Source organism: Oratosquilla oratoria, chromosome 17 (assembly GCF_046742065.1).
Source record: "Oratosquilla oratoria isolate Oo_2021 chromosome 17, ASM4674206v1, whole genome shotgun sequence".
Lineage (NCBI taxonomy): Eukaryota > Metazoa > Arthropoda > Malacostraca > Stomatopoda > Squillidae > Oratosquilla > Oratosquilla oratoria.
This window is the reverse complement of record NC_134793.1, coordinates 43393440-43407549: the sequence shown is the minus strand read 5'-3', so window position 1 is coordinate 43407549 and position 14110 is coordinate 43393440. Positions and strand designations below refer to the sequence as shown.

The following is a 14110-nucleotide window of genomic DNA, read 5'->3' as shown; positions in this document are numbered from 1 at the left end:
TGCATAGCCGTGGTCGCCGTGGAAAGTTAAGCGCCCCAGTGAAATGCAGACAACTTCCCAACAACCACGTCCCGTGTTTTCATTATGTGTGTGTGTGTGTGTGTGTGTGTGTGTGTGTGTGTGTGTGTGTGTGTGTGTGTGTGTGTGTGTGAGAGAGAGAGAGAGAGAGAGAAACAGATTGGAAAAAGTGCAAAGGCGAGCCACAAAACTGATTCCAAATATAAAAAATAAATCATACTAAAATCGACAGAAACAAATTAATCTGTTTTCCCTAAAAAAAAACATAGACTCGGAGGTGACTTGATACAGGTCTTTAAGATTCTAAAGGGGATTGACAACATCAAATGTGACAAAATTTTCACACTGAATGAGAATCTGACAAGAAATAATGGTCTCAAACTGTCAGGAAATAGATTTAATTTGAAAGTGGGTAGAAAACACTTTACCAACCATGTAGTTAATGAATGGAATAAACTTCCTGCAGACGCAGTGCAATGTAGTTCAGTTCGAAGCTTTAAGATTTGGTTAGATAAACACCTAAGCAAGATGCTGTAATGCCTGCCATTTATTTAAGTTATTTTTTATTTGTTTGTTATTATTTGTCTGTTTGTTTATTATTTGCTTGATTATCATTTATCATTAGCTGTCAATTTATAATTATTTACTATTTACCTGTTTGTTATTTAACTTTACCTATCTATTCATTTATTCTACTATTATTTATATTACTGTAATTGTTAGCTATTCATTTATTTATTTATTTATTTATAATTATAATTTTTTTCGCATCCGACCTAGTTATGGACCAAAAGGTCTTTGTAATCCTTTGAGAGAGAGAGAGAGAGAGAGAGAGAGAGAGAGAGAGAGAGAGAGAGAGAATGTTAACGTGATCATGCCGTTCAGCAATGAAATGATGAATAATATCAATGCCATACGTTCTGAACGCCATTTCAAGATCGACAGACGGCCACCGACTGGACGCGTAGCAACAAACAGCGACAATTACCCTCTTCATACAACCCCAGCCCGTCCTCTACGTGCAACGAATATGTACCTGTAGCGAATTCAGAGGATGGAGACCATCGTAGACATTATTCATATCATCCTAAAACAAGAACAAAAATGTCTTTCTACTATGCTCTGCTCGTCTTTCGTATCCTCCAGCAAGGACCATGAAGACAATTGATCTCTACGAAGATTGAAAATACTTACGCGATGCAATCATCCTAAACAAAAGCAAATGACCCTAGCCCTTCTGGAGCCCATCGCTCCAAAGTACTGGATTTCCAAGTATATATGATCCTGGTCATTCTTAGGAAATACCAGTCATTTATAAACTTGAATAACCCCGCTAGGTCCTGATAACAAGCCTATGATGAGGTATAAATTCATTCTGTCGACGTGCTTTGTCATTCACTGCGCACACGTGTGGACAAGAACAGATATAATTTTATTCGGTAATTTTTCTTGGGTTGAAGAGGGTGGATAAACAGGTACAGCAAAGACTCGTTCCTTGAAAGGACGGTGATAGACCAAGCATAACCAGAAAGATGAGGCTAAAATAGCGATCCTACTGAAAACGACCATCATACTCTCGAAGGCCAACTCAGCCCCTGAATACCAACTTAATTTTATTTACGAAGGCGCACCCTAATTAGAGATTGCCACACGCCGCCACAAATCTCTTCCAGGTGACAGGGCCAAGGTCACAGGGCTAAGTGCTGTTCTGATATGGTGATGTGCTCTTAATGTCAGCAAGAGTAGCCAGTTAAGGACTGCTCACCCAAAACTACAAGTGAGTACTCAGTAATTAGAAAGCTATAGAGGTACATATCGCCCGGTCTCACCCATACATCTCCTCTCGACCGCTTGTACCCGAGATGTGATTTAAAGCTTCCAGAGCGTCGCCCGACAGATGCCCCGCCCTCAGGTAAGTATAACAAGGACGGGTCAGTGGATGTTTCCCTCCCTAATTCAGAGGCGATAGGACTTGGGATGGGGACGAAACAAACTGGTACACCGTACCAGCTACTTCTACTCATTCAATCAAATCAGCCATCCTGACTCCACTGCTGAACAAAGGCCTCCTTCATAGCATTCCATGATTCACACGACCGCACCATCCTCTGCCACGTCACTCCTGCAAACTTCTCAATCTCGTCTCTCCACCTTCTGTCTGGTCTCCCTCTTCCACGCTTCCCATCTCGCGGCGTTCACTCAGTAACACACTTGCTCTATCGCTAATCAGTCGTTCGCACTAACTTACCTGCCCAATTCCACTTCCTCTCTTTTACCGCCTCCACAATATCTTTCACTCTAGTCTTCTCTCTCACCCGACTTGCTCTCTTTCGGTCTCTCAGCGTTATTCCCATCATTGATCTCTCCAATCTCCTCTGTGCTGTCCTTAGTTTTGTTTCCATTGCCTTCGTTAATTTCCAAGTCTCACACCCGTAGATTATTGCTGGTAGAATGCATTGATTGTAAACTTTACGTTTCAAACATAAAGGTAGAGAGCCTCTCAGGATCTTATTATACTTATTATACACTTTTCTCATTACCATTATTATTATCTTTACCTAATGGTTCCGGTTACTAGGACGCCCAGAGGAAAGGGTTCTTTAAAAATCGGGCCTCCTTCCCGGCTCGCCACGATGCTGCCGAAATTTCCTGGGAAACATGGGATTTTTTTTTTTTTTTTTTTTTCCGTGGTTGACCAACTTTTATCACCCAGATGTTGTGTAGGGATAACGTCTGTGATTAATTAGCTTATTAGGCCCGCTTTTTCATTTCTTATTTTTGTCTATCTAAAGTTTTTAATTTTCTATTCATATATTCATCAATCTACTTACTCGTCTCTTTATTCATTTATCTATTCAATTCAATTTACTTTTATATTTATTCATTCTTCTTAATTATCTATTTCCTTACCTTTATCTAATTGTTGATCTATTTCCTCATCTTTACTTATTCATTTTCTCATTTTTAATTATTCATTTATCTATTTACTATTCATTTAAAAAATTATCTTTAATTTTTTTCATTTATCATTATTATCATTATTATTATTATTATCATTATTAATATCATTATTATTATTATTATCATTACTATTATTATCATTATTATTATTATTATCATAATTATTATTATTATTATACATATGTGTCGAAAATGTCCTTTTATATCTCCACATTCATCAAGACCACAACCAAAACTTCCCGCAGGGAGAATTTTTCTCGCCATGCCGCCCCTTCTTTGAGTTGGAGTTACGGGATTCGAACCCGCTACCATGACTCCCTTGGTGCTGCATGTAATATGCTGCATCAACATGTTACATGAAAGATATTAATGCAACATGTTAATGCAATAAATGAACACACACACACACACACACACACACACACACGCACAAACACACATACACGCACACATGCACACAAACACACACACACACACACACACACACATATATATATATAAATATATATATATATATGTATATATATATATATATATATATATATATATATACATACATGCATATATACAAGGTTACAGCATTACCCATAGATCGGGCATATACAGTATAAGCTGACATCTCATCTGGGAGGGTAAAATGTGACGATCACGAGTAAAACACGTGATCCAAGACCATGATGAATCACACACACACACACACACACACACACACACAAACACTCCATAGATTGGTCATATATGAGCTCTGAGCTCTCTTTCGGGAGGGGAAATAGCTGTCGATCACGAGTCCAACACATGATCCAAGACCATGGTGAATCACACACACACACGAGTGAACTGGAGAAAACTTGCACCGATAGATGTGACATTTCACGTTTTGGGAAATGTACTAAAATGTCACATACTGAACAAAGTAGAAATTGGGCGAGACTTTTGATCTTAAATGTAATATATATATATATATATATATATATATATATATAAACACACACACACACACACACACACATATATATATATATATATATAAATATATATATATATATGTGTATATATATATATATATATATACATATATATATATATATATATATATATATTTTTTTTTTTTTTTTTTTTTCTCCGTCAGGCTTGAGCAAATCATATCGAAGAAATTTCTATAAATTTTACGGACTCTATTATGAAGTAAAATGTATAAATGCGTTATCACACTGGGATATTTTTCCTCTGACTTTCGGAGCAGATTTTCAGTCAGCAGCTTTCGGAAAGGAATCTGATATGATGGAGAAATTTATTTTCCCTCCAACATGTCAAATGACATTATACGTATTCTTATTACGAAACCACAATAGTTTGCCATAGTTTTGTGGTGGAAAAAATTCTGGAGGTGGGTGGTACCGTCGATTAATCGGACGTTGGAGGAAAAATATCTCTGTATGATAACCCCTATGAGTATCATGTCGCTCACAACATATTTGCTTGTAACATTTTACATTCTTTAACACGAAAATATTTCTAGTCGGCAAACTTATACTTAACAACGATAACGAATGATAATTAATGTGTCCTTAAAAACTTCACTCTTTCGTTGAAGTTGCATCTTTGTTCTGTCTGCCGCCAGGTGATTTTATTTAGCCGAAGCACACACGCACACACCCTGGAGCGAAAGAGTTGTGGGGACGTGACAGTAGTACTCTCACATTCGAACGCATAATGAAGCGATTCATGATTCGTCTTTGAGCGTTACCACTCGCTAACTTTCTGCAACGCCATCCCTTTGAGGCGCTGGTGAGGGGGGGGGGAGAGAACGGGGGGGAGGGGCGAGGGGGGATGGGAGGGAAATGAGGTCGGGGTAAGGAAGAGGCAAAGAAAGAGCCTACGAGGAAATGCTACGCGGAAATGCAAAAGGAGATAACGAGATTGGACTTAAAAGACGGAGAAGATTAAAAGAAAATCTAAATAGCGTAGCAAGAACTGGTGGGTTTTATTTCACACAAGGAAATAGGTATCATTCTTCGGCGTGAAGAAAAAAAGAACGGGAAGAATTTAGTCTCTGAAGAAGTCTGAATAAGTAGTGCTCGACCTGGTATTGGGGTATTAGAGATCTTTCATTGACGTATTCTTAATTAGGGCGTCGATGAGCTCAGAAACTTTGTCTGCAAGAGGTCACTGGATAGGATGCCGAAGGTGCTTCGTGGGACGAAGAAAACGAAGAAGTAACAAGACTTGAGTAATATATCTATATTACAGTAATAGGGTCACATGAAGAATTGTCACCCCAGAACGCCCCCAAGAAGAATCGTCACCCCATGAGATCCCACCTGAAGAATTGTCACCCCAGTAGGCCGAATATCAACAGTGAAATAAAGATTAGATTAAGTTAAGGTTAGGTTAGGTTAAGTTAGGCTGAATGAGGGTTATGCTTATTACCATCAACTTATACAACCGAAGAATCGTAAACCCAGGATGGCCCACATGAAGAATTGTCACCCTAGGATAGCCCACATGAAGAACTGTCACCCTGTCGAAATCTGGGGTGACGATTCTTCACTTGTATGTCTTTTCTGTTTGTCGTCAGGTGATTTTATTCAGCCGAGGGAAACGATCACTTAATCCATCAAGAGGTTATCACACTGGGCTTCCACGGACTTCACCTGCGCCGACAGCTGACATTTCGTTTGAGCAGAAACAACTTCGGTTACAATGTTTTATTTTTCAAATCTCCAAATGTCAAATTATCTTTCCGTCATATGCAACGAATATGAATGATGAACTAAGAGATTGTAAACCTATACGAATGTTAGACACATTGTTGAAATGTTCTTAGAGAAATCTAGATTTCTGTAAGTGAAGTCATATTCTAGTTATTCAAATGGAGGTTGGAGGTAGGATGTGGGTGGCAAATATAGAGTATATTACAAGAACTTTGTTATATATATAATCCTGGCTCTCAGGGTATACTCTCACTATAGTTGAGTATATTTTCGAAGACTCAATTCCGAGTCGATAAGAGACTTCGTGGATGAGGGGACCACGGTTTCCAATTAAGAGGGGAAGACCTCGCCGCCAAAACACCCATCATTGTTGGTCTTTGCAGAACAATTCTTTTCTTTTACGTTTTCTCTTAACTTCATTTATTCATTTTATATTTATACATCTTTATATGTTTTAACTCTTATTGCATTTTTCAAGTTTTTTTTTACTTTTTAACCCAAGTTGTATTTTGTGTTAAAAATCATCACCCCTCTCTAGACATGAAAAAATAAACAAGATGATTTATCTTAAAATTATTGCACCTCGTTTTTATAAGAAACTTTAAAAACAATGATGTATGTTGGCTCTTATCAGGAAGAAATACATAATTTTTGAAACCCAAACACATAAACTTTGTTTTCAGAAAATATAAAGAATAGCCTTCATTACTCCTGAAAAATTCCAATTCTAACCCATTTGGAAATGATTTGCCCCTTTTCGAAGACCTTTGTCAACACTTGCGTCTGTGCGCTTCAATGAGTCCGTTCATTGTTTGGCATACGTCGTGTCAAATCTTTGGCATACGTTATGCCAAATCCAACCTTAGTACATGTCTCTTTCTTATTTCCCATTTAGGTGCTATTTGACCTTTTTTTTCATTCTGTATATAGTACAGGAAGCTGTGCAGTACAACGAATATCACTTTTTAGGTTTATGGCCACGATTACCTATACCCCATTTCACCTGTCTCCCCTGTGACACCTCCTCGGCGTGGCAACATGGGGGGAGAAAAAGCGCTGTTGCCACGTGTCAGAAAATTGATTCAAATCGTTGTTATAATCCATACCACCATACCAGAATTGATTCAAATCGTTGTTATAATCCATACCACCATACCCCATACCCCATACCACCTGTCTCCCCTGTGACACCTCCTCGGCGTGGCAACATGGAGGGGAAAAAGCTCTGTTGCCACGTATTAGAGAATTTATTTAAATTGTTATTATAATCCTAAAAAGTGGTACACATTGTACTTTACAACTTCCTTTACTATATACAGAATATAAAAAAATTCAAATAACATATACATCAGAAATGAGAGAGAGGGGCATGTACTAAAGCTGATTTGGCAGAATGGCTAATATGCGGGAAGTATGCCACACTCTGAACGGACTCTTTGAAGCGCACAGACTAGTCTCCTCCTTTTTCGTCAACTACTGCTAGACCTCTGGACACAGGAATCAAAAGCTTTGATCCTCATCAACTGGGGGTCACACGCCAGGGAGCGCGTTGCTGCTGCACCTCCACAAGCTCCCATGCAGACACCCCACCCTTCCCACTCCAAACAACTGTCGACAGGCTCGACCAACTTCCCCCCAGCAGCCATGAATTCTGCCGCATAGAACAAGAGCGAAGCTACGAAGGAAGAGGATTGTTTCCACAGACCTTTTGCGCCAGGCAAAGGCTCGGGACACCTGAGGAATACATCAAGAAGACAACAATAGGAAAAGCTGCTCCAAAGCATAGCTTCTCATCAAATGCTCTCCTTCCGCACCGTGTAGCAACTTACATTTCACCCTTGCTGCCGCCAGGGGATTCTATTCTTATAATAACATAAGAATGAAGGAGGCTGAAAGAGGCCATAAGGCCTACACTTAGCAGTTCCATGTCCATTACCACCTATCATCCCCATCCATGAAGTTAACTTTCTCTTAGAACAACCAACAGTTTCTGCGCTCACTAAATGGTTACTAAGTCTCCTCCATTCACTAGCCACTCTATTAGTAAACCTGTTTTTGTCCATTTCCCTTTTAAATATAAATCTGTCCAAATTCAAATCCATTATTGTGAGTTCTGCTCTGTTGTCTTAATATGATGACCTTGTCTACATCACCCTTGTTAAAGCCATTGACCCATTTGAATACCCCTATATTCGACTTCCCACTTCCTTACTTTCGATCCTATTCTGTGGTCGAGGGAATAATTAAGCTTTGTGTGTAATTCACTTACCCTCTACCCCCACAAAAGCTTTAAAAAACCTCACCATCCTTTTCCCAACATGATTTCAACCATCACAAACACTGAACTAACACGCACGTATAATCATGGAACTTGACATCGATATCATGATTCTACTGATCCGAAGGATCAACATGAAATATGTCAACAGGAAGTGGAAGATGATTCGTCATCGGGTGAGGTGGAGGTGGGGAGGGGGAGTTGTTTATGACGTCATCGTGGATTGGATAGCGCAATGTCCCAGATTCCAACAGAGCAGATGAATAAACTTCCTTTCCATCGTGGTGTCGGCCTCTCTGTTGCGTCTGAACGGATTTTAATAATCTAAATACAAATCTGGTAATATAAGTCATAATAAAGATGGGTTAAAACGTTTCAGCGTGTCTTCTGTAAGAGAAAACAAGAGGAGCCTCTCTAAGTTCGGTGTATTTCCAGTTTGTTTATTGCATATTTGTATTTGTAAATTCATATATAAATATATTCATATTTATTTATAGTATATGTTTATATGTAAAAAATAATTTCCAATGTTTCGGGGCAACTGTCGGAAATTATTTGAGTGATATTTGCTGTTACTAGTGATTCACTTTAGTTATATAAAATGTATATTTATAAATTGTGTTTATATTCATATATGTTATATTTTTCTTATACTACATATCTATCATGTATACCTATATTTGTATAATCATTATGCTCATCTATATTCATATGATTACTATATTTATATTTATACAATTATTATGCTTATTTATATTGATATAATCATTACGTAATATCATATATATATATATATAAATATATATATATATATATATATATATATTCATATATATTCATATAATGATTATGTTTATTCATGTATATTATTATTATATCTATATATTTTCATGTAATTATCATTATCATTTATATTTATATAATCATTATGTCTAATTAAATATATTAATTTAATATTTATATTTATTTATATTATTGTTTAAATGAAATAAATTGAGCGGAAAATGACGGACGTTCGTTATGTAGATAAAAAAAATGCTTGGCTAGGCTTGTCGATAATGAAAACATTAAACATTAGGTAGACATGGTCCCATAGAAGTAAAAAGTTTTACGATAGAAAAAAATAATAATAAAAATAACCAATGTGTCGTATTACTTTTCATTTAGCTGTATGTATGTACTTGAATATTCATTCATGTTTCATTTCTTTATGATTTGCAGGACTCAAACCTGCTCAGACCTTGGTATATAATATATCTGTTTATCTTCTTTTATTATTTACCAACATATTTTTATTACTTACTTATGTTATTTATTCATCTAGTCACCTATCCATTTGCCTATTAAACTATTTATTCATTTATTAATCTACTACTTAATTATGTACTGTGCAATTAGTCTCGCTGTGGATTTCAAGGCAGTTTGTCCAATAGCTGTACCAAACGTGTGTTCGTGCTTGTGTGATTGTGTAACTGTGTGTGTGTGTGTGTGTGTGTGTGTGTGTGTGTGTGTGTGTGTGTGTGTGTGTGTGTGTGTGTGTGTGTGTGTGTGTGTGTGTGTGTGTGCGCGCGCGTGTGTGTGTGATTCACCACCACCATCATCATCATCATCATCATCATCATCATGGTCTTGGATAACGTGTTGGACTCGTGATCGACAGTTATTAACCTCCCTAATGGGAGCTCGTATGACCGATCTATGGGTAATACTGTGACCTTACACGCACACACACACCCAACTCCCTGCCCACGAGCGTTGGAGTAACAACTCGCAGCGCAGCGATACTGAAATTATTTCAGTATGTGTGTGTGTGTGTGTGTGTGTGTGTGTGTGTGTGTGTGTGTGTGTGTGTGTGTGTGTGTTCGAACAAGGAAACCATTTTGAAATGTCTATTAATTCGTGAGACCTCCAGGTTACCAACAACGTCTACATAAATTTCCTATTGACATGATTTCAGCTTTTGGTTGTTCAGATCTCAGATTAATTATGAACATGGAAACTTCATAAAACGACGAATTTTCATAACAACTTTGTATCTTTCCAGAGGGTTCGTCAGAGGTCGATCTGACATCGAGTTGACGTCATGTCGTCGACTTTACCTCGAACGAGGAGCGTCGGCTCGGCCACTGCGCTGGCCACTTTCTCCAACGGAACCAACAATAAGGCAAGTGAAAGGGATGACTATAAAAATACACGAGGTTACATTAAGAGCAAAGTTATGGCAGGCTTAAATGTAATACAGTTTTATATACAAGGGATTTGTGAAATGATGCGTTGCATTAGGCACGCGTGTGTACAAGCACACACACTGAGAAAGAGAGAGAGAGAGAGAGAGAGAGAGAGAGAGAGAGAGAGAGAGACGTCGGTGTGAGTGCATGTATATCTCAGAATGACTGTGTGTGTGTGTGTGTGTGTGTGTGTGTGTGTGTGTGTGTGTGTGTGTGTGTGTGTGTGTGTGTGTGTGTGTGTGTGTGTGTGCGTGTATGTGTGTGTGCGTGTATGGGGGTGTGCCCGCGCGTGTTTGTGTCGTGTATGTGTGTGTGCATATATGTTGTGCATGTGCTTATGCGTTTGTGCTGTATATGTACGTTTGCGTCGTGTGTGTGCGTGTGCGTTTGTGCTGTGTGTGTGCGTGCATATACATACATTTGCATACACAACATACACACACCCATGATAATGGATAAATGAATGAAGAATAAATTTGTCATTAAAGATAAGAAGAAATAGATTAACCCAACAAATGAATGCATAGAATAATTGATAAATAAGAGAATAAAAGGAAATAAAGAACTAATAAAAAACGTGAATGGATAGATGAAGTGTTGTGCGGAAGAAGAATGATCTAATTTCTTATAGCAAGTCTCGCCTCTCCTTTGGTTGCATTTAGTTGATCGTCTTTTCTTCCACTGAGCGTCGTGATTGACGCCCATTCACGATGCGTATGACTACCGGTGATGCTAAACCTCGTTACTTGAACGAGTTGTCCATCGTTTGCAGAACCCTTTCCCCGAATCCCAGACCCAACGATGAATCCCCCGCCGATTTCGTTCGAAGTCAAGACAGTGTTGAGAATGTCCATCGAGAAGGTAGAGTTCGTGGTATACGTGACCTTTGTGGTGTGTCTGTATCTGTCTAACGGCCGGATATCTTCCCTCTTGACGGACAGCATGTTCTTATCGCCCTTGTCTTGAAAAGGAAGGGTAGTTGACATGACTGTGATAACTACAGAGGCGGTGCACTGTTAAATATTCCTGGCAAAGTGCCCATGTGCTTATGGCGAGAATACAAGATCATCTACTACCGCTCTAACGTCCTGCGCTTCGTGGTTCAGAAACCCACAACTTATCGGGTCGTAACTTCCTGCGTTCCCAAAGGACGCCGTCTTGCATTTCACCAGAAGCTAATGATGGGTTATGTGGACTTGAAGAAGGTATTTGACTCGGCTGCACGAGAGGCACTGGATGGTGCTGAGGCTATGAGTATCGCGCCTCGAAATAATTAGTTTAATTTCTGCCGTGTGCTATGTACCTGGCTGAAGATTTTTCCAGTGTATATGGGGATAAAGCACTGAACTAGGATAAGTCCTGAGTTATTCAAAAGTAGCTGCTAGTAGGCATAGAGCTACGGTCGGTAGTGCCTGGATCGCTGACCTAGTCTTTGTCGATGACGTTGCACTCTTTGCAGAACGTATGAACGTTCCAGTACTCCCACTTGCGCCAGTGGAAAAAGGAGACGAATCCAGGATTTCTATGGACAAAACGGCAGTTTGCTCTCAGCGGATAGGTGAAATTTTTAGTGATATTCACGCCAGATCTTGACACTCAGATTTACACATCTGAGGTTCAGACCTGGAAATCAGTGGACGACTGGGAATGACTTATGGAGTTATGGAGCCGCGACTGGAGCATCTTGTACAGCAATACCTGTGCATAAGAACAAGGCCTCGTGGATTCAAAGGCCTTGTAATCCACGCCTTGTTATGTGAACATGAGACTTGGGTCTTCATGTAGATTCTGAAGTTACAACTTGATGTCTTCGACAAAGAGTGTCCACGAAGGAACATAGGACATCACTGAAGGAATATTTCAGAACTGAACCACTCGATGATCCTGGGATGAGACGAGTAACCTGCCTTATCACTGAACGCCAGCTGAATTCCTAAGCTACTGGACAGTGACCCTGCTCATGGGGTGGTTTCCGAGGCAGATGAGACTGAGTAGACGCTACCGAAGGAACACCCTCATAGGACAGTCACATCAAACAAATCACATCTTGCCTAAAGACAGTTGGGATAAATCGAGAGTCCAGCTTGACAGGGAAGATCCCGGGGCTGCAAAAGGGTAAGACCGCTTGAGTGAAGGCAAGACGTTCCCCGATTTATTGATTGACTGGTTGTATCAAGCAGGAAGTCGAGTAGAGGACCGGAAACGTTCAAGATCTGAGTGGAGGATGAGAGTTGTTGTCGAGTGAAAGGAACGACTCGAGTGTTCGGAGGAGGAGGAGAGCAACAACCTGAACGGGTGGTGGAAGTAGTCGGGACTCGAAGGTAGGTGAGGGAGGGAGGGAGGAGGGAGGGGAGGTAGGTGAAAGTGGGTGCGTAGGCGTGCGCGTGCGTACGTCTCTCTCTCTCTCTCTCTCTCTCTCTCTCTCTCTCTCTCTCTCTCTCTCTCTCTCCCAATGTGTGTGTGTGTGTGATTAACCTTGATTTTTATCCACGCGCCGGACTCGTGGATAGACTACTCTTCTGGATGAGAACTTCATAGCTCGTATGGCCCGATCTACGGATAATGCTATGACCTTATACACAATACACATCAACACACACACGCACACATACACCCACCCACACACACACACACACACACATACACACACACACACATACCATCCTGTTGCTGAAGGGAGACAGTGCTCAAGGCACGCATTGTAAGAGAGAGAGAAAGAGAGAGAGAGAGAGAGAGAGAGAGAGAGAGAGAGAGAGAGAGAGAGAGAGAGAGAGAGAGAGAGAGAGAGAGAGAGAGAGAGAGAGAGAGAGAGAGAGAGAGAGAGAGAGAGAGAAAGTCAGTGAGTGGATGAATATGCGTGTGTGCGTGATTGTGTGCGTTTGTTTTTGTTTTCATTCCAGCCGTTACGAGCCTCTCACAGACCCAACCACTCTCACCTCGAGTGGTTCCTGTTAACAGGAAGAAGAAGAAGAAAAAACGTCGTGATGGCTGCACGTTGGATCAACCCAATAAGAAAGTAGAAACTAGGGCAAGTCGTTATGGTGCCGTTCCTCAATCAGAGAAAAGTAGTCAGAAGACAGAAGAAAATATATAAAGCACTTCACCGTGAACAGAGACGGTCATGACGTGTTCGTTCCATTAACGGAATAAAATCGTCCGGCGCAAACTAAATGAGTCTGTGAAGTACAATATCATAGTGAAAGGATGAGCTGCGGGAGGTGATAAAGATGAAAAGCGAGTATGTTCTCTCATAATGATATCTTATGAGAGGGACACACTGCTGATAGATTCCAAAGGATGATGATTATCTGTGGCCCCTTATCACGAATTGGTTGTGATGCCAAAATTATGATGCAGCCTGCAAGAAGCAGTGAATTAGTGAAGATATAACATGTTAACTTGGGAAAACTACCACTTGAGGACATACTCTTTATTGTAACAACTTTTCGATCGTTCGAGTTTCATCAAGTACAGGGAAACGCTGTACAAGTAGTCCTCGACTTACGACGGGATTCTGTTCCGAGAAGCCCATCGGAAGTGGAAAAAATCCAAAGTCGAAAAAGTGGTGATGGCGCTCAGACCTTAGTCGCTACCGAGCCGTGAACACAATAACACGTAATCATCATAAATGAGCCTAAGCTTTCTTAAACACACGTACTTAGGAGAGTTATTAACACACAGAAGGGAATTTTTCTACCTGCCAAAATCCATCGTAACTTCGAAAAATCGAAAGTCGAATGATCGCAAGTAGATGAATGGCTGCAGCAACAGACTTCGTCCTCTCTTAGTACGTTTTCTGGCTTGCTTGTCGCCAGTTGCCTTCCTCTTCCAGATGACATGTTCCTGCCATGCCATCATTCCCTGCGGGTTTTTTTTTTCATAGGCATTCCCTCACGCCAGACACCCCCGTT

At 40.0% G+C, this 14110-nt stretch overlaps 1 protein-coding gene across 3 annotated transcripts in view; it reads left to right on the top strand.

Moving 5' to 3' along the window:
* LOC143034633 (uncharacterized) overlaps window positions 1-14110 on the top strand; it is a 166897-nt gene that overhangs the window by 91432 nt on the left and 61355 nt on the right. For all 3 annotated transcript variants that reach the window (XM_076200973.1, XM_076200976.1, XM_076200972.1), the window contains exon 3: window positions 10016-10135. In XM_076200973.1, coding sequence (XP_076057088.1) covers window positions 10055-10135 — 81 coding nt within the window. In that variant the 5' untranslated portion in view covers window positions 10016-10054. The remainder of the gene's footprint in view (window positions 1-10015; window positions 10136-14110) is intronic.